General features: G+C 36.7%; 1 protein-coding gene across 1 annotated transcript; it reads left to right on the plus strand.

Moving 5' to 3' along the window:
• Window positions 1–2,544: 2,544 nt before the first annotated feature.
• LOC136825231 (uncharacterized) lies at window positions 2,545–11,398 on the plus strand. Its single transcript, XM_067081255.1, has 3 exons — window positions 2,545–2,629; window positions 10,833–11,021; window positions 11,232–11,398. Exons 1-3 carry the CDS (start codon window positions 2,545–2,547, stop codon window positions 11,396–11,398), a joined length of 441 nt encoding a protein of 146 aa, XP_066937356.1.
• The last annotated feature ends 3,217 nt before the right edge of the window (window positions 11,399–14,615 follow it).

Genomic DNA, 14,615 nt, shown 5'->3' on the forward strand with positions numbered 1-14,615 from the left:
TACTTTTCATATTAATCATTCCTATCTCATAAAGAAATTCCTGGAGAATTGGTAAAAAATAGTTTCATTTGGTTATTTAAGCTCATGAGCAGTTTTCTCTATACCATATCTGTTTGTTCCTCAAAGAGAAGTTTATCTTTTAATATTGGAAAAGTCATAATGTTACCACTCTCCTCCCTTCTGTCACTGCTGTTCTGTCAGTCTGTGGGAGAACAGCGTAGGTGTTTATAAAAACCAGAAAACTGCAGAGGAAAGAAAAGATGTAATAATGAAACTAATCAAAATCGGTCAAGTGTACGCAGTGTGAAGCGTTTCATGTATGAAATGGGTTCGGAGGTATTTGCGACCTACGAATTCTTGCGAGGTTCAGTGGTTTCACAGGTGTAAGAACTTGGGTGTCTAATGAGATTGCGCTCGCTGCAGCATTGCTAGGCGCATTCTTTGCAATTCAGCATTGACCACCTGTGACCTGAACATTGTTCAGATAGCACCTGGATACTGTGACACGTGAAGTGGAGGTCACCATCAACATAGATTGTTCTAGAAGCCTGAGGTCCGGTTCTAGTCCGGATTTCTGGGTGTATTAAATGGAAATGTACGTTTGTGCATGCATTGTTTGGTGCGAATTGCTCTTGTGAAAGGGGAGGCATTGGGTTGTGAAAAGCGATAGCTGAAGGACGTGCTTGGGACACATTTTTTCTGCCGTTTGCGACATACGTGTATATTTTTGTGTTTTTAGGTGAAGTTTTGGAGTCGATAATTGCTAGGATTCGATGGAAGGGGAAAATGTAATTATTTTTTTTTATTTCCATTATAGTTTCTTTGAATTTTAGTTCTTTTTCTCTCTTCTCTCTTTCTGTAATTTTTGTTTTTCTCTCTTATTGAATTATTTTAGAGTTGAAATATGTTTTTTTCTTGTGTGGGACGTGCAGTGTGGTGTGTGTGTGTATGAGTACCCGATGGTGTGTGTTTTTTTTAAGCGGGCTGTGGAGTGTTGGAGGGCGAGTTTTGCTTCCGAGGTTCTTATTCTTCTTTCTCCCTTTTTTTCGTGGGGTTTGTTAGTAATTGCAGTTAAGGGGATATTAATTTTTTTTGGGATATTAATTTTTTTTTTTGTGTGTTGGGATGTATTTTTTCGGTCAGGATTTTGTTATTGTTAGAGCATATTGTGCAAGGTTTTAATGTTGTATACAGCGTTTGACAGTTTTGGTTCATAGGATGCATTTTTTCATGGCTGTGGTTCAAGATTTTGTTATTGAATGTATTTCTTGCTCTGAAGACGGGATATTGGAAAACTTACTATGTAACTTTGAGGTCAGATGAAATTATGCTGAAGGTTTTTAAAGAATCTGTTTTTACTAGATAAAGGGACAAAATACAGCCTCAGAAGTTTCTGCACGAAAATAAACATTTTGATGGCGAGTCTGATGAGTCATTTATTTTCACTAAGATAAAGACTTTGGTTCATAGAGTAACCACATTCGCCTCACCAGTTCAGCCTTTTGCGGGCTAGGTGAATGGCGTTTTGCGACAGCTGGTCGAGATTTCCACTGAGAGCATTCAAAATCATTTGAATACAAAGAAAATCACAGATGAGATTGATGCCTTTAAGTAATAATGGTGAAAATACATGATTTCTTGCTCTAGACGTGGGAGATATTGGAAAACAATGTTGTAACTTTGGATTTAAGAAATGCCAGAGTTGGGATGACCTGAAAATTTTTCTAGGAACTGCGTAGGGAACAGATGAATGGGGTGATTTGGTTCAATAAAAAAATAAACTATCAAACAACCAAAGGGAAATAAAGATGAGCAAAATTAGTTAAAAATAAAACATTCTATAAGATCAGGAAGGGACAGATAATGTTCCAATTAACAAATGGATTATAACCAAAAATCCAAATAACTGAAAAATCATTAAAGCAGCACAAATAAACCAAATTATCATAAGTACCAATTACACTGATAATACATAAACATCTGTAATGATAATTAACAAGCCTCCTACAGACAATACATAAACATCTACCCAGAGATGTCAAGACCACTAAACAAGGGTCACAGAGGATGACCATCAAAGGTCGTCGAGGATGACCACCAAACAACTGCCGTGAAGTCGTCAAAACCGCCCATGACGGCGAACAGGAACATCTCCATGAAACAAAGACGTTCACGCAGAGTCGATGCGACAGCCAAATTGCTGTCCCAGAGGAATGCCTCCTCTCCACTGATTACTAGGGTTAGCCATCAACTCATCCTCGAACTCGAAGTCGAACTCCACATCCTCGACACTGTAAGGGCCAACAGGTAACAACTACCTGTCCATGCTGCTATACTGTCTGGACCCTGACTCGATGATTACCCAGACTTGACTGTCGCTACCAAAGCGAAGACAACAGACGTAAACTCTGTATACCAAAAAAATAAGCACCACCGGGAAAAGGAGTGCACTCTCAACAAGGGAACAATCGTTCCACAGACAAAACAGGCACAAAGCCTCACACCTAGTAAAGGAGGTATAACGGTTGGGGTTTTATCACCTATATGGATGTTGAGGAAATGGAGGGGAATATATCTGTAAGTGGGAATAAGGTGAAAATTGTGGGAGATAATCAGTCACAAGGTGAAAGTGAGTCTAATTTTGAGGGGAAGAGAATACTATAAAGGTGTTTTAGTGGAGGATAATTTTAGAACCAGGTATGGTTGCTCTGGTGAAAGTTAAGGTGAGCGATTTAAAGGTGAATAAACAGGTGTGTGGTGGAAGGTGGTGAGAAACTAAAAGGAGTGGTGAGTACAGTGTCAATAAATAAGGTATCAAATAAAGGAGTCACATGGGTGGAATTGTTAAACTGTAATAATTCAGTTAGGAGGTATCAGCTGAAATGGAGGTTAGAAGGGAAATTGTTAGGAATCATTTGGGTGAGGCAGACTATAAAGAATACATAGAGGGGTTAGGTGAGATATTAGCTGAATATTCAGACGTTATTGCTCTAAAGGGTGATGAATTGGGGTTGACTGGTGTGTTAGAGCATCAGGAGCATTTAGAGAGGGGGATGAAGCCAATTTATGCCCAGTCATTTAGGATAGCTTTCAAGATTATGGAGCGGGTTGAGCAAGGGGTCAATAAGTGAGAGGAGGAAGGTATAATTAAGCCTAGCTTGTCACCGTTTAATTTCCCATTGTTGGCGATACCTAAGAAGAATGGTTCAATCCCTGTATGTGTGGATTTTAGAAAACTAAATGAGAAGATCGTTCCAGAAAGGTATCCGGTGGTGTTTTTGCCAGATTTGTTTTGCAATTGCCGTTGAGTGAAGAGAGTAGAAAGTTAACAGTGTTTTCAATTCCCAAGGGGCATTATGAATTTACACGGATGCTTTTGGTTTGTCAGGTAGTCCTATTACATTTACGAGGCTAGTGAATAGTCGTGCACGGGATGTTAGGGAAAAATGTGTTTGTTTATATGGATGATATATTAATTACCAAGGATTCTATACAGGAACATTTAGAAGTGCTTAGGGAAATCCTTAGGAGGCTTAGAATGGCAGGTCTAAAGGTTAACTAGCCAAGTGTGATTTCTGGAAGAGACAGATTGTATATTTAGGACATGTCATTTTGAAAGGAGGTGTTCGAGTGAATGACGAAAAGGTCAAAGTGATTGCGGATTTTCCTACACCCAAGACTTGGAAACAGGTCCGCTTGTTCATAGGAACGGCGGGATTTTTCCATAGATTCGTGAAAGGTTTTTCTATGTTGTCAGCACCTTTGTCGGATGCATTGAGAGATGATATGCAGTTTCATGGGGCGAGGCTCAGCATACAGGCTTTCAGAAAGTAGGGCTGCATTCACACCAAGGGAGTCGCATCGAGTCGAGTCTTGTCAAGTCCCGATAATTCATGACGCACCATGAATCGCCAACCCAGTTTTAACACTGATTTGCATGGGCCTTTGAAAGAAACCGTTCACGCCGAATTCATTGAGTCCCATCACGTCACACTGCGTCACGTCGCTCTAAGTCGCAAATAGAGCTGGACCTATTTTTGATGTCAGTCATAGTGAGTCTCACGTGCAATTTGCAATTATGCTGGTCGAACTACTAATAAACTTAGTTCGGGAGCGCCCTGCTATCTATGATGCCAGTGACCCCAACCACCGTGATCGTGACTTCATTCTCAGTTTATGGAAAGAAGTTGCTGCTGCAGTGTCATGCACAGGTAAAAGGCAACAATTTTATTCGCTGGAGAGTGAGTAGAAACTTAGAAAAATCACTAACCTTTACAGACTTGATTATTTTAGCGATTATTCTTTTATCATTATTTAATATTTATCTCGTGTGTTTCTGTGTGTTGGTAAACTGTGTGAACTTTGATTTTTAATGGAGATGGTCCATTTCTTTGGCAGAATGTTTCAGTGGAACATGGCTAAATTGAGATGGTCACGCATCTGCACAGACATCCGTGTGACATGGCCATAGTGGGAAATGGTAATTTAAAAAGGAACTGTGACAGAAAGACATTGGAGGTGTTAATAACAGACTTTTTAACTAATGTTGTTAGACTTGGAGACTTTGTGGTAAGCGGGAATAAATTCCCACACATTAAGTTCCTTTACAGTGGTTTAGTTTGTTCTTTTTGGGATAAACCTTAATTGGGATTAAATATCTATTATGCATTATTTCATTTGCTTGTCTCATTGTTATTTTTGCATAATAAATTCTATCTTTATAGGATGGGTTTCTTTAGTTTTACATCCATATTTTAGTGGTTGGTTTGAGAGAGAGAGAGAGAGAGAGAGAGAGAGAGAGAGAGAGAGAGAGAGAGAGAGAGAGAGAGAGAGAGAGAGAGAGAGAGAGAGAGAGAGAGAAGGCATGTGTATTAATTTGTTAATTTTTTCTCGTATTTAATAACTGCTCTCTTGTTTCTGTATTTCTTCATTACCTTATGATAAATCTTTCAAATGATCGCTGTATTCTTTGGAAGCTTGAAATTTCAAGTCATTGACCCTTGTTTGATTGTTTCATATGAATAGGTTTCGTATTCTGAATAATAATAATAATAATAATAATAATAATAATAATAATAATAATAATAATAATAATAATAATAATAATAATAATAATAATAATAATAATAATATCGAACTCGCAAAGTTAATATGATGAAATGTTTCTAGAGATGAACTGAAAAAGTCTACTTATCTAATCGACTTGTTTTGAAAAAACTGGAATAAGGAATTTTACCTCATCAGATTCTGGTGTTAGTATTTTTTGTTTTTCGGACATGTTTGAGCAACAAGTCATCATGCGTTTCATTTCTAGAAATATAATCTTCAATAATTATATCGTGATTATCTTCCAACTCCATCAGAGTGTTATTCCAAAGAGGAGTTGACATTAATATGGATGTAATTACATTTCCTGCTGCTTTTAACTTACGGAATTACGAACGATATGATCCTCGCCATTATCATAAATGTTCCTTAGAAAAGGATACCTCATGGGTATACCCCTTAAAGTTACTTACAGGCATCAAATATCAAAATTAATCATTAAAAGCACTGTCGATTCCTTTAGTACCTATGACATTTCTTGCGTATTAATTAAAGAATTATAAGTGACTAAGAACGACATCCAGAGACTACAAATCTCTCGCAAGCCGATTGCAGTTAACTGTTTAGTTTTCTGCACAGGCTGAGGAGGGGGCTAACCTCCTTGCTTGGGATCTCGTTCTGTTTTGGCTTTTTCGTCTTCAAAGCTAAACATCTCGGATGATGAGATAAATCTAGTGATGTAAAGGTAAAATATGTGTTTAACAACACATAGCGAGAGTTTTTGAGAACCTGCTCGATTCTCCTTTCAGTCAGAGATATTTGGTAACAAAATAGCATGTTATTAAATTATTTAGTTAAACGGAATTATATAAAAAAAAACTGTCTTTATCTCGAGGTTGTTGAATGTAGGCTCAGCATAAATAATTCCGGACACTAACCAAGGATATTTCACTGTAACTATGTATAGGATTGGATAATAACATCATGGTTACTATGCAGCTGAAATCTCATCTAGAAGGTGGTGATGAATGCATTCACATTTCCCTTCCTAACTGTAAACTGACTATCCGTTTGCTCTGTTTGTGCCAGGCCCTCTTTCTAGAGGTATAAAATGGACTGTTCATTGATCAATTTTGTTACCTTTAGTACAAAATGTGAAAGGCTGGGTAACTTGAGGATAGGATTGATAAAGGTATTGTTCACCAAAGGAAACTTTGGAGTTATGTTTAAAGAATTACCAATGGATTTTTTTTAGCAGGGGGAGCGGGGGGAGGGGGAAGGAACGCAAGACCGTGGTAACTCAGTATTTCTTCAGTGAAGTCACCTCTCACAATTAAGACATTCAGAATTGTCACAGGGGAAAATTCAGTCCATCCTCCACTCCTTTGGTATCCGAGTTCTTGCACTGTATTCCATAAGCACAAGAGGTCTCTTCATGTGACTAGGTAGAAGGAAACTGGAAATGAGATACTATGTTCACTTGTGTCAGGTGTGTGGCAATAAAATGGCGTGGGTAGAGAATATGGCTCATACAGATATGGATCGAACATCACACTGTAACAGTCTACAAGAAGTATTATAAACGGATGGTTGATGCTTTAGAAAAGTCTTTATATAAAGGAAAATGACTGCAATTTACACTGTTTTCGAATTCACCTTGTGAACCTTGATAAAAAGTCCAGAATACAGTGATCCAAAAAATGCAAATCCAAGGTTGCTGTGTAGGGACTGGATATTTCCTTTGGTTTGGCATCTGGAAAAAAGTAAAAATAAAAATAACGGTAGAAGGGGATTTCAGGTGAAAGGGTTCGGTAGGTTTTAAAGAATTTGGTTCGTGAAGCCTTGCTGAATTATGCTTAATATAAAAGTTCTAATGAACGCGGGGTGCAGCATACGATATTCTTGTGCAAAACTGAGCTAGATGTCAAAAAAAAAAAAAAAAAAACGAGATTCGGTAGCTGAGAAATTAAATTCAAGAGCAGCTTTTAGGATACAAGGTAAAAAGGTGCTGATCCCAATTAAGCCTGACGCTAGCACATATTGTGTGGTGCTTCCTCTTTATAGTACAATTATCATTTTTCTTAATCAGTGGTCTAATAACATCAAGTTTAGATGTTTCTTCATCAATTCTCAAATACTTGAACCAATCTCACTTTTCGAGCTAAAGTTCATTTAGCAGTTATAGATAAAAAAATATTTCTTTCTTCATACGTCAACCTTTGGACCATTTAGTACCGAAACGTTTTCTAATATTCTAAACTAGAGTACCGCTAAGTGCACTAAGCGCTGAAAATTCAAAATCTCAAAACTTTTTTGCTTAAGTGACAGTTAGCATGAAACTGAGTGACATAAATCTACACCACACGGTTTTAAATGAAAGCTAAAAACTTATTTTCGAAATATTCGAAGGAAAACGAGGTTAAGAGGCTTTATATGTTGATCCCTCTGTAGCCAGGAAATTCAGCTTGATTCCAATTAAACTTGGAACAACTGCTGCCTGTAAACATAAATTCTCCCTTACTTGTTCATATCCACGTTATTCCCCAAAGCCGGCACTTGATTGTATATTTCAGTTTGTTCAGTATATGAAGAACTCAAAATTCAATTATTGGGGCTTATGACTTAGAAGCAATTATATTATATCACTAAGGGAAGCATAAATGTTCATGAACCGGGTACATAATCCATTTCTCTGAAGAGCACTCCTACAAAATCAATCTGTGTTGGTTAACTCAGAGTTGGATTTCACTTCTCAGTCACTTTGCTATCCATTCCAAACAATGATAATCACTACACTTCTGCTGCTGGAGACTTGGGAACAGAATGCTCAAGTTCTACCAACACATCAGTTGACGTCAGGAAATATAAGTACAAACGAATAATTGGGAATTAAGATGTTTTATGTGCTCATAGTGCCCCATGTATGTGAAATATCTGCAGCCACTGAGAGCTTTATCAGCCCAAACCTAAATACTGCTGTGGCGTAATATCTGTCAGGGCTACATCTAACAGCAGCCAAATTGGCAACTGAATTTTTTTGAAGCACGACGTATTAGCAAAAAAGTCACCGCTTGGCAAAAACCTAATTATACACCGAGAACAGTTACTAGTGACGGGACCCGACCGTCGCGCGAATTGTGCGTTAAAAGAAAATTCCTGTTTTATAAGTATGGCAAACGTAACATATTTTTCCAAACGATGGCAACATTCGCAGCGAGTGTGATTACCTGTCGCCGAGGATTCCGTATAAATATTGCATTTTCAATTTGATTTTACACTTCCAGTTTTTATGATAATCTTCGAGATGTTACCTGAAGAAAGATGGAAAATAAGCCTAGCAAAGCAATAGTTTTAAGAATTCTCACATAATTCTCACATATAGCCTATATTTTTGGAAAGAAATGTTTAAAATCATTATAAAATCTGACTTTCAATTTAGAGATTCAGTTTACATTAGTGTAGAGTAAAGAAACAACAATCAGTGGAAATGTTTATTCGTTTACGTAAAAGAAATTAAATCTCTGGTCGTCGGTTCCGACTCAAAAACATGAAACAGTAATAATGTAAATGGCGATAAATATCAGTACAGACGGCTATTTTCATCATTGCGATTTGTAAATTTCTGGATTTAAAAAGGGGCTTTTTGTTTTTCTGTTTTACTGTTCTTTTCACTTAACAATAACGAATTAAAATCACCTTCATCCAATCCAGTTTACAAATGAGACTAACAAGTCGTTTTAGCCGAAGACTGCTGAAAAAAAAATGATATAAAATACAGTAAGAGCCACGAATTATGCACAGGTGTCTCTAATCTACGTCTTTCATTCACTCTGTGATCACAACAACGCGGAACGGTAATCCTTTTTTCACCTAATCTTAATATTTTCCATATATTTCTCATCATTAAAGGTCTTTGTACTCCAGTTTTATTGTACAAGCAATTCATTTACCGCCTCTACCTCATTCCTCGCGTCTGTCTCTTACATTCACAATTTTCTTTCACAGAGGAAACTTAGCAATCCTATTACATATTCCAGTGGCTCACTTATTCTGTGGTACCGCATCTCTCTCACTAAAATAATTCTTAGCATTTACTCTGAAATACCTGTACGAGTCAGCCTCTTCCATTCTTCACCATTCACATTGGACCCTCATTCCGTCATCTGCGTTTATATGTACTTTTTTAACATTCAACAGTAGCCTCTCACACCCTAAAACAGTATCATCAGTAACACAATCATATACAAGCATTACCCACCCCATACACCAATCATAGCTCCCGTGTTCATTTTATAGTCTTCACAGCTCTGCAGCCACGTTGTATAGCCTATCATAACATATACATCCTTATCTGTCTATTAATTAAGTATATATATATATATATATATATATATATATATATATATATATATATATATATATATATATATATATATATATATATATATATATATATATATATATATATATATAAAGCATGTTTTGCTAATTTGAAATCCAGTTCGATTTTTACCTTTTTCGACGGATCACTCGGCATTACGTCGAACTGGAGCCTCTTCCATAATAAAATTATATTTTCAACTGAGTTGTTTAATAACAACTGTTTTCCTGCTAAGCTGGTGTACACTCGGCAAGAAAAGTGAAGATACAGTTTTCTTTTGATTTCGTTCATCGAATTTTAATTTTTTTCTTACAGAAAACACATAATCTCGGTAAATTTACTCTAGAATATGAAAATAAAATGCAAATTATATCATATATGTTAAATCTGCAAAACAAAAACGTTCAGATACTTAAAAACACCATGCATGTCCGAAGTAATCAGAATTTCTCAGATATCTCGGTGTAGTACTCTTTATCAGAACGGCAATATTTACTCGTTTTCCGTTATGGACAGGCTTATTATTGCATCATCATACGAGGTAGTGATAATTTCTTTAATTTTCACACATTCATATTTGTATTTCACGGTGTTAAAAGTCAGCTGGAATTAATGGCAGTAAATGTTGCGACAGCTACGGTAAGTTGACCAAATCTATTTAAATCTGCAAGAGCGTTCTCTATGATGTCTGGAGCACTTCAGCGGGAAAACGCAAGTAACTGGATGTTTCTTGACGTTGCCCGTTCTCTCTGCATTGCCATAGTTTCTCTCTCTCTCTCTCTCTCTCTCTCTCTCTCTCTCTCTCTCTCTCTCTCCATCGCTAAAACATACTATACAAATATACAGTAGTATCGCTCAATCTCTAAAAAAAAAAATAATGAAATGATTAGCTGTACATATAGGCCTAGGATTACACAACAGCAACTCTCTCTCTCTCTCTCTCTCTCTCTCTCTCTCTCTCTCTCTCTCTCTCATCGTAACATTGCATTCGTTCCTTTATTGTTCCCCACGTTGCTCAAATTTAACTCTTGATTTCACTATGGAAGATCGCGTTTCCGATTATGCAAGCATTCCGTTCATTGTGGTGTCATAAATTCATTTGTATAAGGTTAATTGGTAGGTTACGTCGAAAAATGTTTATTTTGCTCAGAACCAAGATCTATATAAACAGGTCTAACACTCATGAGCGGTGGGAAAAATGACGTCACTGGCGCCCGTCTTCCCTCTGTGTTGTCTGCTTCGCCTTTGTTAAGTCAGCCGTGTCAGTCGGCTATAGTTTGAGATTGCAAGCGGAAGCAAAAAGATTCTTGGTTTCCAATGCCCAATAATTGCTCAGTTTACGGTTGTAATAACCGTAAGGATAACACTAAAGGGCAGGGTATAAGCTTTTTTAAATTTCCTAAAGACAGTAAATTTAAAAATAAATGGCTTCATGCCTGTCACCGTGCTGATCACATCAACACGACGCATGCTGTCATTTGTTCAGCTCATTTCAATGATGATGATTATGAAGATGACCTAAAAGCAAGGCTCCTTAACACTTGTAGGAAGACCCTCAAATGTAATGCTGTGCCATCAAAGGCATTATATAAAGGTAAGCTGAAATTTGTATACTAATCATCATATTTACAGATGTGATAACAAACAAGTATTTGGCACCGTTAGGCTTGTATAGGACTTCAAAATTTCTGCAGTATTGATGCATTCTTTAATATTTCTGCACTCTTGTTTTTATCAATGTTTGTGCATTGTACAATAGAAAGGTACAGACAATGTGCAATTAAAGGTATGTTTGCCATGGCAGGTTCAATACCAACATCGTCTACAAGAGAAGATCGGGCTAGAGGACGTAGCAGGAAAAGAAATGTTGAAGAAATGCTGTACGCTCATACAGATGAAACTTCAGTTCCTGGAGAAAATGGCTATTCTGAAGATGAGGAGTATCACGTCAAGAATTACAAGACGAAATAAAAAAAGTTGAATCAACGGATCAAAGCTCTTGAAAAAGCGAATAAAGAATTGAGGGAATTACTTCAATTGAATGTTGAAAAACAGCTAGAGCATGCTTTAATGCCAATCTTAAGCAAGACACAAATTCAGGCTTTAGTCACTCAAAAGAGTCACTTGGACAGACAATGATATTTCCTCTGCCCTAACTTTGAGAAGCCTAAGTTCAAAGTGTTATAAGTATTTAAGGACAGTTGTTGGGTTGTCATTGCCCAGTGAGAGTTGCTTAAGTAACAGGGCAAAGGCATTCGAATGTGAGCCTGGTATTTTGCATTCCGTCTAGCCTTGATGAATTCGAAGTCTAAAACAATGAGCCCCTGAAAAACTTGCTGTCATGTCAGTAGACGAAAATGAGCATCACTAGTGAGTGGGTATATGATAAAAGATTAGATGAACTTTATAAGCCACAAACAGGGTTCTTGTTATAATGTTGAGAGGCCTAGTAGATAAATGGAAACAACCAATTTTTTTATAGTTTTGAAAATTTTTGATGTACAAAATATACTTCTTGACTTGATAGCTTATATTGAGAAAGTAGGATTTAATGTTGTAGCTCTGGTGCATGATTTAGGACCAAACAATTTAAGAATCTGGAAAAAACTAGGGATAGATCCCATACAGGGGTCAAGTTTCTTTTAAAAATCCGTGTGCAGATCAGAGTGTGTTTGTATTTGCTGATGCGCCTCACATGATTAAGTTGATAAGAAATAATTTTTTGGAGCGTGGGTTTTACACAGATAGAGGAGACTTTATTTCATCTGCTTCTATAAGAGAAATGTTGAATAAAACAGAAAATGAATACACTTTAACACCAAAACTGACTCCAAATCACCTTAATGTGTCAGGAACTCAAAAGCAACGTGTAAAATATGCAGCTCAGTTAATGTCCAAAACATGTGCTAATGCTGTAAAGTTTCTAGGAGAGAAAGGTTTAATTTCATCCCAGAACTGGTTGGTGACAGCTGAGTTCATAGATTTAGCAAATGACTGGTTTGACTTGATGAATTCCAGTGAAATGTATGGGGATGTAAAATCAAGAAATGCCTATGGTGTGGATATAGACTATCAGAAAGACCTTTTTGGGTAGGATGGAACACATGATGAGAACTATGAGAGTGAAAGGTCATGCAAGTCGTTATTTAGGCTTTCAGAAAGGTATTATTCTTTGTAGCAAATCTTTGATTGGACTGTTTGATATGTTGAGCAGCTTATTTGGTCTAGATTATATAATGACCTGAAGGATCAATCAAGACTGCTTGGAACATTTTTTTGGATTAATTAGGCAGATGCATGGTCCTCATGAGTACCCCAATACTTTGAGTTTCAAGTATCGACTCAGATCATTTTTACTGGGGAAGGAAACAAAACTCTTTAGTTATAAGACTAACTCATTCTCAGAAAATGACGATTCTCTCTGCATACCTGGTGAAACGTTAGTTAGGAATAAAGTGCCTTCGAATGATGATGAAAATGAACGAGAGTTAGCATTAGAACTCTGCATAACCAGCATTTTGTTCAAAAATATCGACATTGAAACTGAAAATAACGATGCAGGGATCAGTTTAGAATTTTCTGATATAACCAGCTTATCAAATAAACCCCATGATGTTATTGAGGAAGAGTCTTTATGCTATATAGGAGGGTATATCGTGCAAAAATTTGTCAACAAGTATCCTGAAATAGGGAGAAAGCCTGCAACACTGACCCTGGGAAAAAATGGATAGACTTTGTGAATAGGGGAAATTTGCATGTTCCATCACAAAAATTCATGGGACAATTAAAATTAATGAGGCAAGTCTTTAAGGCCATCCATGGTGACACGCTCAGGGAAGGAAAGGATTGTGTCAAAAAGCTGGCATCTGAGTTGCAGATGACGGTAAGAGATGTTCCTACTGAACTTTTAAATTTTTTTGCAAAGATAAGTGTTTTCTTCAAAATGAGGTACCTGAATAGGGCTATGAGGATAAACAAATATGATGCTTCTAAGACGAGAAAAAAGATGAAAAAAATCGTGGGATAAGATACGAAAGAAAGAGGGAGAGAAATCAGTTGGTTAGGTAAAGTACTGTATAGCTATAGAATTATTGGCATATGCAATGACATTTCTATGGAATATTCCTTAAAGTAAATCATGTATATTAGAAACTCTGAAAATAAAATGTATTACAGACACAAGAGCTATTTTTTAGCTAAAAAAAAAAACCTTATATTCTATCAACTTCCGGAAAAACTCCATACGCCTCATAAGAGAGATCACGGTACTGGTGGCGCGACGGGCGTCGGTGACGTCATAGCCTCTCGGGAGTGTTAGACCTGTTTATCTAGATCTTGCTCAGAACTGTCGCTGCAAATTACTACTTGAACGAATACTGTAAAGCTTACTACTGCATTTAAGTATCAATGATGTAAGAATCGTAGAATATGATTAAAAGTTATAGGAGGTCAAGCAAAAAACCAACACACTAAGACTGAAGCTCCTCCCCTTTCTAAAGTTGCCAGATGTCGCATTATTGAGTAATATACTGTATGTCCGAAGATTTAAAAAAATTGTATCTTCACTTTTCTTGCCGAGTGTACATTAAATTATATCAACTGTTAAGCAAAGATTTCGTTACGAAACCAAAAGTTTTCGCAGCCCAAAAAATGAAGTTATACGCATGCTTTCCATTTACTCATCACTTAAAATTTCACAAAAAGTTTTCTAAAATTATTCCTAACAACCCAGTCACCTTCGGTTCACTCTTTTAAACTAAAGATCGATTATCTCCTTATACTTCCTCTGGTGACATTTTTAAGCATACTTGCCCTGAACGTCAAGCAGGAACCTACTGTATGTGGGATCCACAGTAGAACACTTCGGTGCATATCGATTCTCATCGTGGCAGATGTTTTCGTACTGGTGGCAGAATTTCCAACCCAGAACATTCAAATATCAGAAATCATTCGAAAAATTGTAAAACATATCCTATTTCTTGAATCACTTTTTATCAGACAGCTTGTTTCTTCATTAAACTCACAGGCGTCCTCCCCCCATTTTGCATTTGTCTTTTTTGTGTTGTTTTCATTTATGTTTATTTTCACTTTAACGCTGTCAATCCTCTAGGTCGATGCTTAATCTTTTGTTCTATAACTCTGTTTACTACTATTTTGATTTTACTGCATACAATGTTACCTTTAATTC

Source organism: Macrobrachium rosenbergii, chromosome 37 (genome assembly GCF_040412425.1).
Source record: "Macrobrachium rosenbergii isolate ZJJX-2024 chromosome 37, ASM4041242v1, whole genome shotgun sequence".
Taxonomy (NCBI): domain Eukaryota; kingdom Metazoa; phylum Arthropoda; class Malacostraca; order Decapoda; family Palaemonidae; genus Macrobrachium; species Macrobrachium rosenbergii.

Bases quoted from the DNA above. Each gene is read 5' to 3' on its own strand.
- LOC136825231 (XM_067081255.1), top strand. From the start codon at position 2,545: ATGGATGTTGAGGAAATGGAGGGGAATATATCTGTAAGTGGGAATAAG. The intron at 2,630-10,832 runs GTGAGTCTAATT...AATTTCCTAAAG, and splicing joins TAATCAGTCACAAGGTGAAA to ACAGTAAATTTAAAAATAAA. The intron at 11,022-11,231 runs GTAAGCTGAAAT...TTGCCATGGCAG, and splicing joins ATCAAAGGCATTATATAAAG to GTTCAATACCAACATCGTCT.